The sequence below is a fragment of the Neomonachus schauinslandi genome, chromosome 2 (assembly GCF_002201575.2).
Source record: "Neomonachus schauinslandi chromosome 2, ASM220157v2, whole genome shotgun sequence".
NCBI lineage: Eukaryota > Metazoa > Chordata > Mammalia > Carnivora > Phocidae > Neomonachus > Neomonachus schauinslandi.
Genome location: NC_058404.1, coordinates 74,517,241 through 74,535,897, shown reverse-complemented (window position 1 = coordinate 74,535,897; position 18,657 = coordinate 74,517,241). Strand labels below are relative to the sequence as shown.

Below are 18,657 nucleotides of genomic sequence, written 5' to 3'. Positions count from 1 at the left end.
GGTATGGACTCACTCATTTTTTTTTTATAAAAAATCATGCAGCTGAGAATAGAGCAATTTATACATATACACATGTATATCTGATATTTCTAAAGCCATAAGCTGTAAAGGAAAAATATTATTATATATATGATTCTCAGCATACAAGGCAAGAGAAAAAACCCTAAAACCTTTAATCAGTCTTAAAACTTTAGTAGTTGTGGGGCGCCTGGATGGCTCAGTTGGTTGAGCCACCAACTTTTGATTTCAGCTCACGTCCTGATCTCAGGGTTGTGAGGTCAAACCCCATGCTGGGCTCCCTGCTGGGCATGGAGCCTGCTTGGGATTCTCTCTCTCCCTCTCCCTCCGCCCCTCCCTTCTCCCCTTCCTCTCTGAAAACGAACAAAAAAAACAACTTGAGTAGTTCTGCAAATCAGTTCTTAATCAGTAGTGATGGGGCCCTTTCTCACATGAGGCTTCCAAGGTAGAATTTCTACATTGGAAGGTAGAATTTCTACAACATCTGATGATCTTACTGACCTTCTGAGGAAATACTTCATACTGCTTGAAAAATGAGAGCATCTAATAAAGTAGTTTTTTACATTATTTTCACTTAACTTTAAAAACAAGATGCATACATGCTAAATTACTAACGACCTACCAGATTATTTTTTAACATGTTGGCAAACCACATTATCCGCTCTTTCTGAAAGCTGACATTTATTAAACACGAGGAGTTTCCCTAAGTTCTTGATGTTATTTACAATTTCAGGGGTTTCACCTAAGTCAGAGTAATATGGTGATTACTCACCACTGATATTTACACTGAAAAAAATGTTGCTTACTATTTGTAGTTTCTATGTATCATTCATTTAATTCTTGCCATGCAGACCAAAGTGAAAAATGTGAAGAATATGCTTTTTGTAAAAGGTCCAATTACTTATTTATAAAGTACCAAAGGCCAGAGATGATACTGTGATGGGAAGTGAGGAACATGATTACCTGAGCCCTCTACACCTGAAGTCCAACTGAAGAGAATCCATTCACCTTTGGTTGCCTTAAACAGTTCAGTGTTGTATTTCTAAACTTGTACAGCACTGAAATTAAAGTCTTCATGTTACTGGATGTACTTTGGTTTAGAAATTTAACTTCTTAAAATATTTCAAAAAGAGCTTAGAGTATCTATAGAATCGATTTTAAAAAGTTTTATTTTATATAACTGTATGGATCACTATTCTGTGAATATGACATGTTTTTTAGAAAAGGTAATAGGGCAAAACCCAAAAGAAACCAAAAAAACCCACTGCGTATCTACAAATAGCCACCCCCAAAAGGACTAAGAGGAAAATAAAATTTTGGTATCAGATGGGAGAGTTCCAAGGTAATATCAAAGAGCTGCTCAGACAAACAAACAAATTTAGGCAATTCATTGTTTGGATTATAATAATTAATAACCACTTTGACTAATTCCAGTCCACACTATTACATAGTGACTCCCCTGGTTACTTTAAGATTGAAGAAATGTAATCTATGAGTGAAGCTACTCTGGCCTTCCTGTTGTACCTATTAAGTGGAACCCCAGGATTCATCCTGAGTATCTTCTGAGTGTAAAAACATAGCATGGGTAAATTTAGCATAAAGTTTTAATGTTTTCCCCACAATGGGAATTTCAGCAGTGTCTTCCTAATATGTAACTGTGTCTTATCACTCCAGTACATTCAGAACTCGTATGAATTCTGACAGAAATTGAAACTAAAGTCTATATTTTCTGTTTATTCATGATAGGGGCCTCCTTCCAGAGATGGTGCGAATTGATATTTTAAACAACCAAAATTTAAAAATAGACAAAAGTATTTTTAAAGCATCCATTTACATTGTTAGAGGCATTTGCCTCCCCCCACCCTCCACCATGGATATGAAGTTTGATCCATGCTGTATTCCTGTGTTTGGATACCAGTGAGCTCCCCGGAAGGAGGAGTCACATTACTGAGTTAAGAGTAACAGGTTGATATTCTTACAAATTTATTAAAACAAGTTTCCTGAGAAGTTTGACTCAACAATATTGTTAACCTGGTTTGCTTAAAATGTACAAAAAATGCAGTGACACTTACATATCTTTAAAATATTCCGAAGTCAGATTTTGTTCTGATTGGCTACCCAATTAAGAGAAAATTAGTTAGATGTTTACAAACAATAATCTGAAACATAAAATTAACTTTGAGTTTAAAAGCAAGTCTTAAAATTATCATAAATATATGATACCTATTGATTGAACAGTAATACAAGATATAGGGTGCTAGGATTGACCCTTCACTGCTTTGGTTCATATATCTTGCCAGAAAAAACTACCTTTAAAAAAATGCTTTCTATACTGTGCAGTTATAGAGGTTAGTACATTTTTCAGACATAAATTGAATGACATGCTGCTGAAACTTGCTTCTTCTGGAATTTGACATGATTTTAAATACCGAATGAGAATATTTTTATCGTATCATAAAATACTGTGTCATCAAAATAAGATTCCAAGACCCCTTCTAGGTCTCTAAACTTCTAAAGTCACATTATTTGATAGTCTTGGATAAAATTTACAAGCCTCAGTATTCACCAAAAATCTTGGATACCTGGGGAGAGAAAGAAGCAATCTGAGACTCTCCTGAGAGTCAAGATGTTGAGAAGAAACAAAGTAACAAAACAGGCAGAAAAGATGATTCAGAAAATGGCAATTTTGGCATAAATATCTGGGAGTCATTGTGGACCACAAGTGGAATATGAATGTGCAGAACAGAAGTGAAAACAAAAATGTCATATTAGGATGTGCTAAGGAGACTATGACAGACAAATCTGTTGAAATTATATACCACGAACACTCTTTTACCAAAGCTCTATGAGGTCTCAGGATAGCAGGATAGCAGTGGTTAAACACAACCAGATAGTTTTCTTTCATTGTGTGGAAAGATCTCCCTGGCTTTGGAACTCCGCCTTTAAAACTGTGGGCACAGTTCAGAAGGCGAGTATGCCAGAAGGATCCAAAAGGGAGGAGAAGGGCAGTTTTTGTTACACATTAAGGCAGCCTTTCAAGACCCCAAATTCAGCAGCAAATGTTTGGTGAATCTCATCTTCCCTCAGTTTATATGTAGAGAGGAAAATAAATAAAGTTTTCATTATTTACTTCTTTCCTGGAATAAAATATCAGCCGTTGTAGAAGACCTGAGGACTCCCAATGTATTAGATTGCTTTAAAGGTCGGGAGTAGAAAATTCAGGATGAAATGAGGATTGATTTTACGTGAATGGGAATGATAAGCAGGCCCTTCTGCACTCTGCACCATTGCTTCTTGTAAAGGGTGTCACCAAATACGGCAGAGAATGTCCTCTCTGATGGACTGATAGTGGCCTCCTGGAGAGCTGCGTTGAGAAGGACGCGAGGCTTGTCCCAGCTTGACAGGAAAGTGCACTGAGTGAAATCTGCTACACACGCAGGTGTTTCCTATTCCTATTCTGTTTGTTTCAAATGACTGTAAAGATCTCAGAAACATAGAAGGTTGACAGCCGATCCCCCTGTGCACATGTCCTATTCACATACCATGGGTAAGGGAGGTGTGGTGAGAGCAAGAATGAGCTTTGGGAAATGTGAACAAGCAGGTGATTTTAGCTGAGAAGGAAATCACTTTGCTCTCTCATTGAAGATTCCTCTTCCTCCGAGAAGGTCCCAAGGGGTCTGGCCAACTCAGAGTCCACAAGGCACCAAACAGCATCTCCTTGGGCCGGTGGACTCTCTCAGTATACCTCCTGGGCAGGTAGATGAGCTTACCGAGCCCCTGGGATGACGTGTAGGGTGAAACACTCGCTTTGTTTTCTGTCTTTTCCATGATGTAACTCGCCTGGAGGAAAGTTCCTGCCGAATGCAGATGACCTATCAGAGGACTTGACTAATCAGAGGAAATTATCCAGAGCTAATTAGGTAATAAGGTGGCCCCGAAGGAAGCCATATATGAAACAGCTTCCTGATTTAAATTCCAAGGAATGAAGCAGAAAGATAACAAAGAGCTAGAGAGCTGGCCAGAATGAATACAGGCAGCATAAAGGTTGGCCCAGAGGAGGGAAGTGGCCCTGATGAGAGGTGAAAACCACGTGGCTCCTCCTTTTCTCAGAGGCCACCCTGGACGGCAGCCAAGCCTCTTCCTGGTGCTTCTCAATCGTGCATTCTTCCAAGGACAGGTGATGCCATCATTAGGAAGAGTGGGCGTTGGAAGAAACAGCAAAAGGTTCTTGTGTCTATGTTGATTTGAATTTAATTAAATTCGCATCCTCTTCATCCTCTGTTGGCAGGCTCGGCGGGCTCCCTCCCGGGCCGCTTCTCTTGGAAAACATTAGCACCATTCAGCTTCAGGATTCACTGTCACTGTAAAAAACAGAACAATCATGTATTTTCAAGAAGCTACCGAGAGCTGGTCACTCCACTATGGAGGTGACTCAAGAAAACATAAACAGTCAGGAAGCCCAGAGTGTCCAGCTTACGATTTCTGAAACAAAGGTTGGTTTGGAATTTATATTTGATCCCTGAGGAGGAAATCCATGAAAGCCAAGAAATAATCCCTAGTTCTTGCTCTAATATCCCTCCCTAGTGCTGATGTGGAGAGAACCAGATGGAGTTGGGGGTTCCCCTCTTTAATTAAATCTAATCCCATTCTCTATGAATCGATGCCAAATTGCTTTTTTTACAAAAATTTCCATGTGTTGTTTTTTTCTCAGGAGTTTGTGGTCCTGGCGTGTTTTCAAAAGCCCAATTTGCTCATATCCACAAAGGATCTGGAGGCGCCTTCTCGCTGTCATTTAGAATCCAATCATTAGGCACCTCGGGGTGTGAGGAGACATAGATCATGGGCATGGGATTGGGACATGACTGCGCTGGCTGGCTAACTTGTGCTTTTGTTCCTAACTTGGCTATCTTGGCCACATATCTGGCTCTGCAGCTTTTCCCCAGTGAGGCTGTGCCTCCACTCCCATCTCCTGGGAAGCAGGCCACTCTACCTCTCCTCCCGCTTCTTCTTTCAGTTTTGTGCCCCATCGCTCAAGTTCCAGAACATCCCTACTCGAAGTGACCTTTGTCTCCAAGAAAGAGCCTGAATGATAATAACCAACAGAACCTCGTATCTCCTTCGCTCACAGGCGTGGATAGTCTGCAACCGACTAGATTCTTCTGACTCCTATTTCAGAGCTCTCCTGCTCAGGGAAACAGCATGTGTTTCCAAAAAGACTGAAGCAATCTGATAGATAAATAGATCTATCCATGGAAGGAGAGGGGAGACATTGTGTGTCCAGTTATGTGTTTGTGTTTGTGTCGTGAAGACGGAGGGAAGAAGCTGTGATTAAGGATGGGCAATCGATGGGAAAAGAGGAGGCGGACAGTTGTGAATAAAAGACAACTTCCGTGGCAAAACTTATTTGAAATGGAAAGCTGATGGAAGGAAAATTAAGACATTTTTCAGCCAAAGAGCAGATGTAACCACCCCTTCACTTCAGTGACCCTGAACTACTCTTAAACTGGGCAAGGAGTTTCCATTTCCTGGAAATTGGGTGGTAGCAGGATATTATTTCTAAGATCTAGGAGTTCATCTCTATAGCACATAAGTCTCTTTCCTTCTGCGGCCTTACCTTGAGATTTCAGCCACCCTAAGCAGAATATAACACAAAACTGGATAGCTACAGGCGCAAGCCCTCTTTTGTCTACAGCACTGATCTGCATCCAGCTGTCCGAATAGAAGTGATTTTTTAAAGTATTATAAAACCAATCCGTAGTCTTTGTTGAAAAAATAAATACAAATAAGCAAAACAAAAATACTAACAATCTTACCACGGTTAATATCTTGGTGTGTACTCTTCCCAACTTCCTTCTTTTGATGATGATATACATTTTTTTTTTGGTACAAAAATGGGATCATATGATGCATTTCATGCTGTAATCTGCTTTTCTCACCTTCATTCACATACAGACATCATTCCTTGCTAATAAATATACCATATCTTTTTAGTGGCTACAGAGACTTCCATTGTGTCACCAGACCAAAAACCATTTTTTTTAAACTATATCCTTATGGTTAAACATGTAGACTATTTCTGATTTTTAGTTTTTATTTAGTATTAAAAAATCTTTGCACACTTCCAATTGTTACCTTTGCCTAAACATACCTAGAAGAGGAATTGCCAGGTTAAAATGTATGCCATTTTAAAGCTTGAACAGCCCATTGTCAAATTACCCCCTTCCCTAGACATTTTGCACAGTTTACCTTCCTCCCCACACTTTCTTTAGGGAGATTTCCTTTCCCCACATCCTTTCCAATACTGGATAGTATTATTCTCGTTTTGTATTGATCCAATAGGTGAAAATAGTATCATATTTACCTTTACTTTTTAATGATTTCTAAGAGAAGTAAACATTTTTTTAAAGCTCTATTGGTAATTTTGACTTCTTCTTTTGCTAAATTCCTTATTGATAATTTTTACTCATATTTAAAATGGGACTATTATCTTTTTATTGGTTCATGTATTAAGAATGATAATTTTTGTTCATTATATATATATTTTGCAAGTGCTTTTCCCCAGTTTTCCTCTTCCTTCTGATTCTATTTATTGTGTTTTTTGAAGTACAGAAATTTTGAGTTTTTAATGTAGCTCAAATCTATGCTTTTTTTAAAAAGATTTGTTTATTTATTTTAGAGAGTGAGAGTGTGTGCGAGTGGGGGGGGAGGGGCAGATGGAAAGGGAGAGAGAGACTCTCTAGCAGACTCCCCGCTGAGCGTGGAGCCCCGCGTGGGGCTCCATCCCACAACCCTGAGATCAAGACCTGAGCCAAAATCAAGAGCTGGATGCTTAACTGACTGAGCCACCCGGGCATCTGTACATCTGTGCTTTTCTGATACGGTTTTTAACTTGTGTGGCATGCTTTCGACCCATCCCCACCTTAAAGTTATAATAATATTTATCTACATTTTTTCTGGACTTTTTTCAACATTTAAACTTATTTGGAGTCTATTTTAATCTAAAGCATGCGACAGCTCTAAATTTTAATCATTACAATGTGGAGTCTTTCAGGAGTACAGTATGTCTCTGTCTATTTTTAAGAATCTTTTATGTCCCTCCATAAAACTGAACAATTTCTTTTTACATTACGCCATGCATTTTTTTGGTTAAGTTTATGCCTCGGTATTTCGCGACTCGCGTTGCGTTTATGGTCGTGCACATGCTAGTATGTGCTACCAGAGGCTCTTCTACATGGTAGGTAAGAGCACAGCGTCAGATGGCCAGAGCTTGAATCAGGGCTCAGCCGCTTCCTTGCTGGGTGACCTTGGGCAAGGGCACCTTTCTTGGCCTAAGTTTTCTGTCTTCCTCCCACCCGCAAAACATACATAACAATGCCATGCACTTTATAGGGTTGTTGTAAAGAATAAGTGAGGGGCGCCTGGGTGGCTCAGTCGGTTAAGCGGCTGCCTTCGGCTCAGGTCATGATCCCAGGGTCCTGGGATCGAGTCCCACGTCGGGCTCCCTGCTCCTCAGAAAGCCTGCTTCTCCCTCTCCCTCCCCCTGCCGCTCCCCTTCCTTGTGCTCTCTCTCTCTCCGTCAAATAAATAAATAAAATCTTAAAAAAAAAAAAAAAAAAGAATGAGTCACGCTACCGGCCTGACATACAAACCCATGACCGTAGGTTCTTCTGATTTTGCAGATTCTACGCAAGCAAATGTTTGTTGGCTCAACACAAGCTTCAACACGGCTTCAAACATCCAAAGGCTTTCAGAAACCATCTTCCAAAAACACACTTTCCATTTCCGAGGAGAAAGTACTTACAGGGGGTCCGTGGAGAACACCCTACGAGCATTTGGAAGGCTCACCAACCCAAACTGTTCCCTGCGAGCACCAAAGAGCCCGGGAGCTCACAGGCGGCACTCACTGCTCCGCTCAGCGCTGGGATCAGTGAGCAGGGCACGGGTCTGCCATACAAGACGCTCCCAAAGCAGACCCCAGTTGCTGCAGCTGTGGGGCACCGGGTCATGCCTAGTGTCGCAACTCTCACATGCCCGTTTTCCCTGGGAGGAAGTCCGCGCCCCGGGATCTGGCCCCCACCTGAGCCTGGAGGCATTCTCTTCCGCTCGCGCATCCCCTCATTTAGTTAGACGCGTTCCCTGCTGTCATCTCTGCGAACTGATCAAGGAAGCCCGGGTGTGTTTAACGCTGGCAAATCCTAGAGTTTCCAGTGAAAAATACCTTGGCAAACTGCCCCACGATTGCAACTAATAAACTCAGGGGTCCTGCCTCAAACCTCTGTGCCTGCCTCCGTGTTAATTCTGGCGGCTCCGGTGTCTGGCCGGTGACAGTGGCATTAGCCAGCAATTTTTCTCCAAGTGTTACAGAGATGTTTTAAGCACGTGGGACAGCTTCCCCAAAAGCCTTTATAGTGACAGGCCTACAAACTGTAAAAACAAATTGAACTGATGACAAAGCATCATCTTACGATTTTTAAGAAAGTGTTTAATTGGAACGCCAGCAGCGAAACGAGGACAGAGGCCACTCTGAACACCTCGTTTCCTAACTGCCCCCGGGTCGCAGGCGGGAGCAGATCAGCCTTGTTTGGTCTCCTGACCAGTTTATCTTCTAGCGCTCCCTCCGTGTGACCGCAGCCAATGTTTCCTAGCTCCGAAGATGGCAATAAGCCTGCATCAAACCTTTCTCGTGTCATGATGCTCCGTAACTTGGGGCAACGCAGAGCTCAGTATAGCACAGTCACGTAACAATTCAATCACGCTCCCTTTCTCTTCATCAGTATAACCTCCCTTCTCCTTCCTGAAAGGGGCCTGGCCCCCGTGGGGGGAATTATAGAGGTCACACATCTGGCTAACATCACAGCCGGGCCTAAAATTCATCCAACACACATAGATCATGCCCACGGCAGACATAATCTGGGCCACTCTTCAAGCAATGCCGTGGTTTATTAAATTTAATACATCTTCCCTCACGACCACATGCACACGCGCACGCACACATGCACGTGCACACACACACCTGCATTTCAACAATGTTATTTGAGGTTATCATCCTGCAGGATTATAAGCGGTTACTTTGTGCCCCTCATATGTTACTTTGTATCCCTCATAAAACAGAGCTCAGATTTGAGGGAAACCAGTTGCCACTCAACATACTTCCTATTGAATACTTGTTGCGTTTTAAAGGACTTTGGAGAGACTAGAAAGGAAAAAAGGAAAGAAACTCATAAAGAAAATAACCAGAAGTGGCCACAGAGATTTACTTGAGTGGAAAGGCCAAAACAGTTCACCGAACCGGCTGTTTTCTCACAATTAATGGTTCAGTCTTGTCAATGACTGCACGAGGTGATGGATACGTCATCCACCAGATACTGTCATGTATTAGCCTCATGGTGGCTGCCTTCCTTGCTGCTGAGTGTCCCTTCTATTTTTTAATCTCTAATTTGTCTTTTAATTTGTGGAATATCTCTTATCTTAACCAATTAATAAAAGTAAATGAAAATGTAGTTTTAAAAGATACATTGAGTTTTATCATAAACTTGTTGTGTAAATTGGACAAGTCACTTAACCTCTCTGATTCCAGGTTTACTCATACAGATTATTTCATTTTAACTGGTTGAACTGGCATGATGTGGACCACGCCAGGCACATATTGGGTGTTCAGTAAATATATTTTGTAAAACTACATCAACAATCATGCTTTTCAAAAAAAAAAAAAAAAAAAGACAGAGAAGAGCAGAAACAGGAAGAAATTCACAAAATTCTTTGTTAAACTAACCTGGATTTTCCTGAGAAATATTGAAGTGATCCATTTTTATGTCATTGAGCTCAGACATGAATCATAAAGTAAACAATAGAATTATTACAAAACCAGAACAGGTATGCTGTTATTTACCCCGACTAGCTAACTTCCTAGGTGATAGTACGAGGCTTCTGGTATGTATAAAATGCTGTATAAATGTCTTATTATTTTTTGTTATAAATGTGTTTTCAAAATTCTAAATCCACTTGGATGGAACCAAATCGATTTTCCCCCTTGTCTTCCCCAATGCTATTTCTCAATATAAACTCATCACTGCGGCCAACTGGCATAAAGGGAAAGAAGATGGACACTTGGCTAATATTTGCGATTCCTTTTCTGTGGTTATTCACCTAAGCTTGCAGAGACAAACACCGCACTTGCAGGAAATTGTCCAACTATAAAGGCCTCGGGAAGAAGGGACAGGCTGGCTAGACCTTAAGCACTGTGATGAAAGGGATTCTATCCTTCATGTGGTTACCACTATCTAGCAGCATTCAGGAAGGTCCTGGAAGGGTTGGGGTAGACAATAAGGGAATGCATTCTTTACCGAGAATTTAAACAATAATAAAACCAACTCAGCAGATCTGCTTTCTGTTATCACCAAGTGCTGGCAAAGTTTAACAACGCACTGATGAGATTCTCTTCAACTCCAGGGCACACCTCTCCCCACCTTCCACTGCCCCGCCATACCCCCTGGACACTATGCCACCAACACCACTCTTCCACTACTCTCACAATGCCTCACCCGTAGCAGACAAGAATTGGGGGAAAATGCTAAGGTAGGAAATAACATCAAATTCCCCCTCCTCCACAATTCCTTCAAGAAAGATAATTTCCTTATTGATTTTCTAAAAACATGAAAACCATAGTATAAACTTCCCAGAGTGCTTTGTATGTCTCTGGCCCTTATGAAAGTCCTGTGCCAAATGTTAGATTCCATAGCATAAAGGAAAATGTCCATTCCATGAGGACAGGGCAAAGTAGTGAACAATGGCTGGCCAATGGGATATGCGGGAAAAGACCTGCAAGACCTGAGACTATGGACCCTAATGAGAAAAGTCTTCACACCCGGTGCGGTGCATTAAGGGGAGGGTGGTGACCAGATTGAGTCCTTTTTCCAGAAGCACATGGACTTTATATATAACAGAGGTTCTGTGTCAGGGTGTCTTTCTAGCATCAAGAAGGATTGAACCCTTTAAATGGGTTCCGGAAGTCTTAATGTAGCAAGAGGATCGAGATGTGTGTTTTCTACTAAGCTCACTCTCCAGTGACTGTTATGTACTTTCTCAAGCATTGCATTCCCCTGCACACTACTTGAATGGTAGAGGAAGGATGAGTCGCAGATGTAAAAGCCAATGGGGAACTTTGGGGATAATGATGTGTCAACGTACATTAGTTGATTGTAACCAATGTACCCCTCTGGTGTGGGACTCCAATAGTCTAGGGGGGTTTGGGGGGGGGGGGGGTTGGGGGTATATGGGAACTCTCTGTAATTTCTGCTCATTTTGCTGTACACCTGAAACTGCTCTAAGATAGAAAGCTTTTTTTTTTTAATGCCCCACCCACTAATATGGATGTGCCTGGGCCCTTGGACCCGGGCTCCTTAGCCCAAGAGGCAGTGAATTTATGTATATCAATTTTAAGTTACTAATAATAATACCAGGGATGTCTGGGTGGCTCAGTGGGTTAAGTGTCTGCCTTTGGCTCAGTTCAAGATCTTGGGGTCCTGGGATCCAGTCCCTGCCAGGCTCCTGCTCAGCGGGGAGCCCGCTTCCATCTCTACCTGCCGCTCCCCCTGCTCATGCTCTCTCTCTCTCTTTCTCTCTGACAAATAAATAAATAAAACCTTTAAAAATAATAATAATACCAATACTTCTTGAGAGTTTATTCTGTGGCAGGCTTTGTTCCAAGTGCTTTGTATCTTTCTGAGTTTTTAGTGACTAAAAACTAGATTTGCTTTACAATCTTGTACTGCTCTCTGAGTAATCAGAAAGTACCTATAGTACCAAAGCCTTGGGACTTGCCACTGTTGGTTCCATAAGCCGGTGCCGCCTTCACTGAGAGGGAACGGGGTGAAGCCAGACTGTCATCCTGTGAATTGAAGCCAGATTGTTCTGGACCAATGCAGGAATGTAGACATGCACCTTAAAAACAATAGTTTAGCATAAAGCAGCCCTCCAAATACGTTAAGCCTTTTTGTCGTACAGGCAGAAGTGAGCTCGAGCTTATTACCAAGACTAACCTTTCAATATTTCAGAAAATGTGATTTCTAAGATGCTTTCACAACCATACAATCCTCTAACATTCAGTTTCTTCTATGTTGCCAATAATTTCAAAGATCAAGAGGCAGGTACATAAAAACCACGATGTTTTGCATCAGTTGAGGGTGCCGGTCAGAGACACACTAACAAGGTATTTATAGGGTTTCAGTGGTGATGTGGGTGAGCCCCACACTGAACATACACAATGACTTAATTTTAGGTAAGATTAAAATGTGTAGAGAATACTCCTTTGTCATTTCCTTTGTGATACTCCCCCTAACATTTTCTTTTCTTTCATCTGCTTGTTAATATCTGGCATCTCATTTAAATAGTATAGAATCTTTTATGAGCCAGTGATGAATATTTAACATGCAGATACCGGGAGAGATAATAATGACTGAAATCTTCAATACGAAGTGAATTTCCACGTCAAAGCTGAGGATTGCCTCAGTAAGACTGTGGGGGCCTGATGTGTGAGATGTGGGGTGACCACCTCTCAGATGAGGTTGAGGGAAAGGTGCAGAATAAGGGTTCAGAAGACAAACATCTGACTGCCTCACTATCGACTATCAGTCTTCCCCTGTGATGCTCCAGCCTCAGGGACTGCCCAGTGACAAGTGACTGCATTCTGGAAACATTTAAGATGACTGGCACAGGAACTTTGGTTAACATGGAGGGAGAGAAGACGGGTGGTGTTTATCCTGCTCTGAAAGTTTCTTCTATTTATTCCCACAGAAGTGTACAGTCTCAGTCACGGGCTCAGTCACGTTCTCTGCTCCCCGATCCCCTCTGAGTCACCCCTACCAACAACTTGGCGCCCCCCAAATCACAGTGCCGCCCTGTGGAACAAGTCCCCGAGCTGCTGCATCATCAATCCTTTCTCCTGTGACACTTCTCGCGTCCTGACCAAACAATTCTCTGATCAAAAACACCCCAAACCTGGTCATTTCCATCCTCACAAAAGAGAACAACATTTAAACAAGATTATGGTGTGCTGAATAACGCCAAGCCCTAGACGCCAAAATCTTCTATCAGGCAGAGCCACCTAGTGGTAGGATGGAATATGTTTATCAAATTCTCATTTAATTTCTCTCCTAAACAAACAATCCAATCCAGGTGGGGTTTTGGGTTTTTTTGGTTTTTTTTAATATGTTCATTTTGCTCACTCTTATTTACAGTTATCCCCTTTAAGATGGCCACTTCCATCTGTTTTCCTTACCAAACATCTCTTCATCCAAGCTAAACAAACCTCTAGTTTGTTATAATCACAGTTTTACGACTAAAATGGAAGCCGACACAACAGTGTCTCTTTAGAAGCGCAAGAAAAATGCCAATACTAATCTACTTCTAAAGATGGAGTCACTAGGATATTTACTTTACATTTTCCTCTTTGCCATAACTCACACTTTCTTTTCTCCACATGACACACACATATACCCATGTAAATTGTCACATAAAATCTACAGGCACAGAGACGATAAGCAAAAGGGCTCTACTGTGGTCTCCCCTCTCCTCCCCCACACACCTCTCATCAACAGCGGAAACTAGAAGTACCTTGGGTTGTGGTTTGATTCTTTTTCTTCCTTTAAAGTAGGTAAACATTCACAGTCCGCTAGGACAGAAAAAAAGCAAACTCATTGTTAGTCACCAAAATTCTATTTTCTATCCACAAACTCTTACATTTGAGCATCACATTTCCCTGATCTGTATGGTTACTTGTGCAGAAATGGCCTCCCTAAGGAGTTCCAGAGGTTAAAAGATTAATGATGGCAAGGCTCTTGAAATGGAAAAAGCATCAGAAGCACAGATACAAGACTTCAACATGCCTCTGGCCCTGTTGGAAAGGGCACAATTCATCACTGCTTGGTTATTCAGGCCCTGAAGAACCGCACTGTTGCTCCAAAAGCTAGAACCTGCATGTTGCAGGTTAGACACTGGAATAAAATAGCTTTACCGGAGTCCTGACGTGCCTGCAGAATGATTTCAGTCAGGATGCCCCATCAAAAAGCAGCAGGTAAAGTGAGGAACAACTAACCTTCTTAAAGTCGTCAGAGTTCCCTCCTATTATGCCCCACTTATTTTTAAGGAAAAACAAAATCCATCGGCTCCATCACGTATGTGTCAAAATAACTGTTTGCTATGGTTGTTAAAAAGAAAGGCCTTTTTCAAGGTTTCTGGTTTAGTGAGTGTAATAGGATCCTGATTTTGTATTACAATGATCCCAGGCACAAAAGGAAATATGGCAAATGATTAAGAGAGGTTATCTTTGGGTGGTATATTCTTTTCTTCTTTCTACTTTTTTTTTTTTTTTGCATTTTCCAAATTCTATTATGTAGGTATATTTTATAAACTAAAAATAACAAAATGAAACTACCTTCAGGATTATCTCAGTGACCCGCCCCTATCCTTAAATGTTCTACAGAGCCATTCTTTCCTCCATACTGGGCTATGAAAAACGGTTCTGTTCAAAAGTATACAAGTTCATTGAATGGTTCTAATCTTCTGGAAAGCTTATGTTGATAAGTCTCTGGTACAATAATTCTAATAACAGGTCTCTGGATTTGGACTTCACTATTGTTGAATCTGACAGACCCCAGAGTATTTTTTAAAGACGAATGTGAAAAATACGAATGATATGATAATTTAAATACTGGATCTTATTAATTTAATCCGAGCATTAAAATAACTTATTGACTTTTTAAACGGAACTTTAAAAAGGAAAAAAAACAGCTAACATCATTTTTAAATCTGAACATTGATTCAATGAAAAGTAAAGAACACATACAATTACTGCTAGATATCAACAAGTTCATGGGAATATTTATAATACTATTATATTGGTGTTGTCCAATAGAACTTTCTATATGATGGAAATGTTCTAGATTTGTGCTGTATAATATAGTAGTTATGAGCCGCAAGTGGCAACTGAGCACTCAAAATATGTCTAGAGTGACTGACGAACAAAATTTTTAACTTTATTTCATTTTTTAAAATTTTAATTTAAATAGCCACATGTGGCTAGCATCTATTGTCCTGGACAGCACAGATCTATGTAAACTATATGTGGTAAAGTTTTATACCATATACAGATTAAAATCGTAGATCTCTAAATGCTACCATATATAAGGTAATGCCAGACGCTAACCTTTTCCAGATAATTTGGACCTGAAGAGTTCCTTGTTTGAAAAAAGACCATTGGCTTCTTTAAAGAGGCCATTTGAAAAGCTTGTACAAGAATAAAAACCAAGGGCACCAAGTGATGGCCTAATCAAATGGAGTCTTTAACGATGGTCAGACCCAGGTTCACGGTCTGCATGCTCCAGATCTAATGTGGCTTGGGCTCACCCTGACACACTCCAGGATTTACGGGGTATTTCTGAAACTCTGACAGTCTTCTCATACTAGAGAAGACAGAAAAAGAACTTTAGGTGACCGTACCATTTCTATTCATGCTGTTCATCCACTTGTCAAGCTCTTCCATTTCGATTTCCATAACAGAGGGCGTGTCTTCCTCAAAAATGGGGCTAGAGAGAGAGCAAAAATCGTGTTAAAACAAAAAGAAGTGTGTTGGGCAGAGTTTCCTTTTGGGAGAGGCTGGAATGCTGAGTGGGAGAAAGGTGAACTTGAGGTCGTGTGTGACACTCCAGCGCAGATGGGGGGGGGGGCGGTTGCCCTATTCACACGTACCAAACTCTAAAAGGAGGAAAGGCTAGAGCTAAAATAAACCTTCCTCTATCGCTGATCCAAAGACGGAGGGCACACAGCTCAAGGGGAGCCCAGGAGACCCTGACTGCCCCCCCAGAAGGTACAACGTCGGGCCAACAGGCTTCCACCGTGAGGATCCTCTGGGGAGTTGCCCTGTTGAGCATTTTAGCCTTGCTTAATTTCATTTCCCTTTCTTTGAGGTTTCTGATCTGTGCCCCAGGTCAAGAGGCCACTGTGAACAGGTTGCTTTCCTCACTTCTCCTTTCAATTCCCAGGCTTTTCTGTCATGGAGAAATAGAGCCCTTGCTTTCAGAAACCCACCGCACTCACTTCTCAGGGCTCAGAGCCCACAGTTATGGGAAAGAAGCCCCTGGTTAATGTAAATGGGGTTGGGGAGGAGGACCACCAGCTCTGAACCACAGTATGGGCGTGACACCGTGGAGAGGAAGTGAGCCAAGTGCCTAAACAAGCAAGGTTGCTAGGGGGAAAGCCGGGGCGGGGGTGGTGACAGGGCCCCAGAACAATCTTCTGGTGGAATCTTGTTCTCTCTCTCTCTCTCCCCCCCTTCCCTCCCTCCCTCTCCCTATCTTTCCCCTCCTTCTCCTCCCTCCCTCTCTCTCTCCCTGCACCACCCTTCCTTCCTCTCCGCCTCCATTCCTTTTCTCCCTCCCACCCCACCATGGTTCTGCCGCATGAACTTTAGGCTTCTACCAGGGCTCTCCTCCTTTAATACCAGGGAACATATCTTTCCTGGTGATAAAATGTTTAACCAGAGTAAACGAACCGATGTCCTTGAAATACACCCAGTGTCAGAATATTGAACTACGATGCATTTGGAACTGGTAGTAGTCAAAAAGATTTAGTTTTTTCTGAAGAGGACCCTGTTCTTCACCCAGACTCCCCACTGAATTGAGGTTGGGGGCCTAGCGAGCATCCCCGTAGGCTGCTCAGGGCCCTCTCCCAGGGCCCAGGGAGCAAGAGGCCCCTCAAGGGTCCCTCAAGGGTGTCAGAACAAAAACCCATAAAAAGCAGATGGCTTTCTAATCTGCTCCTCTCCCTGATATCCTTGTCCTCACTGAGCTGGGTCAGAGGTAGTGGGGACTTACACTTTGTTGTTTTCACTTCCCAGTTCACCTAAAGAGAAAAAAAAATAAAGGCCATGTTAGCTTTCACTGTCCATAACAACTTTTTATTTCAACAACAGCTGAAATCTCCTTTACAAACACAAGAGATGACTTCAAATCGCATTTTTAAGGGAGCAATAATTAACCTTAATCTGGTGTTAATTGAGGTCTTAATCTGGATGGTCCAACGCGGATTAAATTCACACCCGGTTTTGGACTTCGTAATATCGTAAAATCGAAGCTCTGAGGAAACCTGCTCTGTGTTGCTGTAGTTGAGGTGAGAACCAGGTAACAGACTGTCAAATGCCCATCAGACTCCAGCTGAACATGTGGCAAGAATCAAGGCGCGTTGCCCCAGCTCCAGCTCTGTTTTGTTTGGCAGGGGAACCAATGCATCCAGAGAAAGAGGCAGTCATGTCACGTGAGTGGATAACATAGGCCCCCAGCACCTTCTATGATGTGAAAACCATCAAGGAGCAAACCACTTTGCAGAGGTCCACCGAATAGTCAAATGTTCCCGATCCTTGGCAAGCAGAGGTCTCTTTTCGCCAGGCCTGCAGAAATGCAGGTCCCCATCGAAGAAACACAGCCAGCAGGCACCGAGAACTGAGCTCCTGGAAGCTGGGAGCTGTTGTCATTTCCTGAGGGTTGGCAAGCTTTCACGGCCTTGATGATCCAGGAAAGCTAGGCACAGATGGAAGTTTTGTGCCATTACTGCCTACCTCCCAGGGCCTCTGGGTTATGTCTTTCTGGCCCCTGGTAGGAATCTGAAGCTCCCTGCAGGTGCCTGACCCTCAGACACTTGGACTGGGGAAAGGGGAGTATATTCATTTTATATTTTTTATATAATTTCAATCTCAAATTGACATGCTATTTCCTTAAGGGGTTTTACTATAAATAAAGTCCCTACACATTGAGCCTCCCCTAGAGGTGACCCATAAAGATCCCCCTGTTTTGTCACTTCCCCCCCTTTTCCTCCCCCTCTTTTCCTGCTTAGTAACACCCCCCCACACACACACCCACACTAATTTCTCAGAGAACAAGTGGCCCCACAGCCCCACCGTAAAAGGCATGGATTTATCTTTATAATTTGAGTGCCCGCAGGCTTTGTGGAGAGCAAAAGCTAACCCTGAATGCAGATGATGGAAAAGTTTAAAAACCCATTACAAAAGTGCTCCAGATGCACCAAATGCGAAGCTCCTGTAATCAGTATTCAAACAGAGCAAAAAGCCTTCTGTGGCCTCGTCTCTCCTGCTCCGAGACCATTACCCCGGCCCAGCCACCATGGCAACAGAAAAACATCTGGGAGAGCTCACCAGAGCCGAGCATTAAGCCAGGAGGGAGACCAATTACATGTCCCCAGCAATCAGGCCCTGCCCGCACCTCTCCACCTGGCCTCTATCTCTTTATTAATAGCCATCTACTCCCTTTGCAACCGGAGGGCAAATGTACCTCTTACACTACCCCCCACCTGCACTTGATTCCATTTTCCCTCCTACAGTCCTTCCATGTCATACCCTCCTCCCCACTTTGTCCTCTGCCTCCAGTCCCCAGTTACAACCACTTAGCACGCCCGTGCCCCCACTGTCAGCCAGTCTCCTCTGTGCAGCTCCGGTGGTGGGGTGGTGGGTGGTGGGATTGCTGGGCTGCGCGGGGGGGGGGGGGGGGGGTTGGAGGTTGTAGCCCGGGACAACGCGATAAAGTGCGCTCTCGTCATCGTATCGCCCCAGAAGCCGCCAAAAACAGAGAGATT

At 42.6% G+C, this 18,657-nt stretch overlaps 1 protein-coding gene across 2 annotated transcripts in view; it reads right to left on the bottom strand.

The window, feature by feature from the left end:
- Positions 1-324: 324 nt before the first annotated feature.
- Positions 325-18,657, bottom strand: part of TMEM154 (transmembrane protein 154) — a 41,877-nt gene continuing 23,544 nt past the window's right edge. Inside the window, exons 5-8 of one of the 2 annotated variants that reach the window (XM_021698938.1) lie at positions 16,887-16,914; positions 15,514-15,599; positions 13,630-13,687; positions 325-4,379 (exon numbers count right to left, since the gene is read on the bottom strand). In XM_021698938.1, coding sequence (XP_021554613.1) covers positions 4,364-4,379; positions 13,630-13,687; positions 15,514-15,599; positions 16,887-16,914 — 188 coding nt within the window. In that variant the 3' untranslated portion in view covers positions 325-4,363. The remainder of the gene's footprint in view (positions 4,380-13,629; positions 13,688-15,513; positions 15,600-16,886; positions 16,915-18,657) is intronic. The other variant, XM_021698939.1, reaches the window with a different exon arrangement.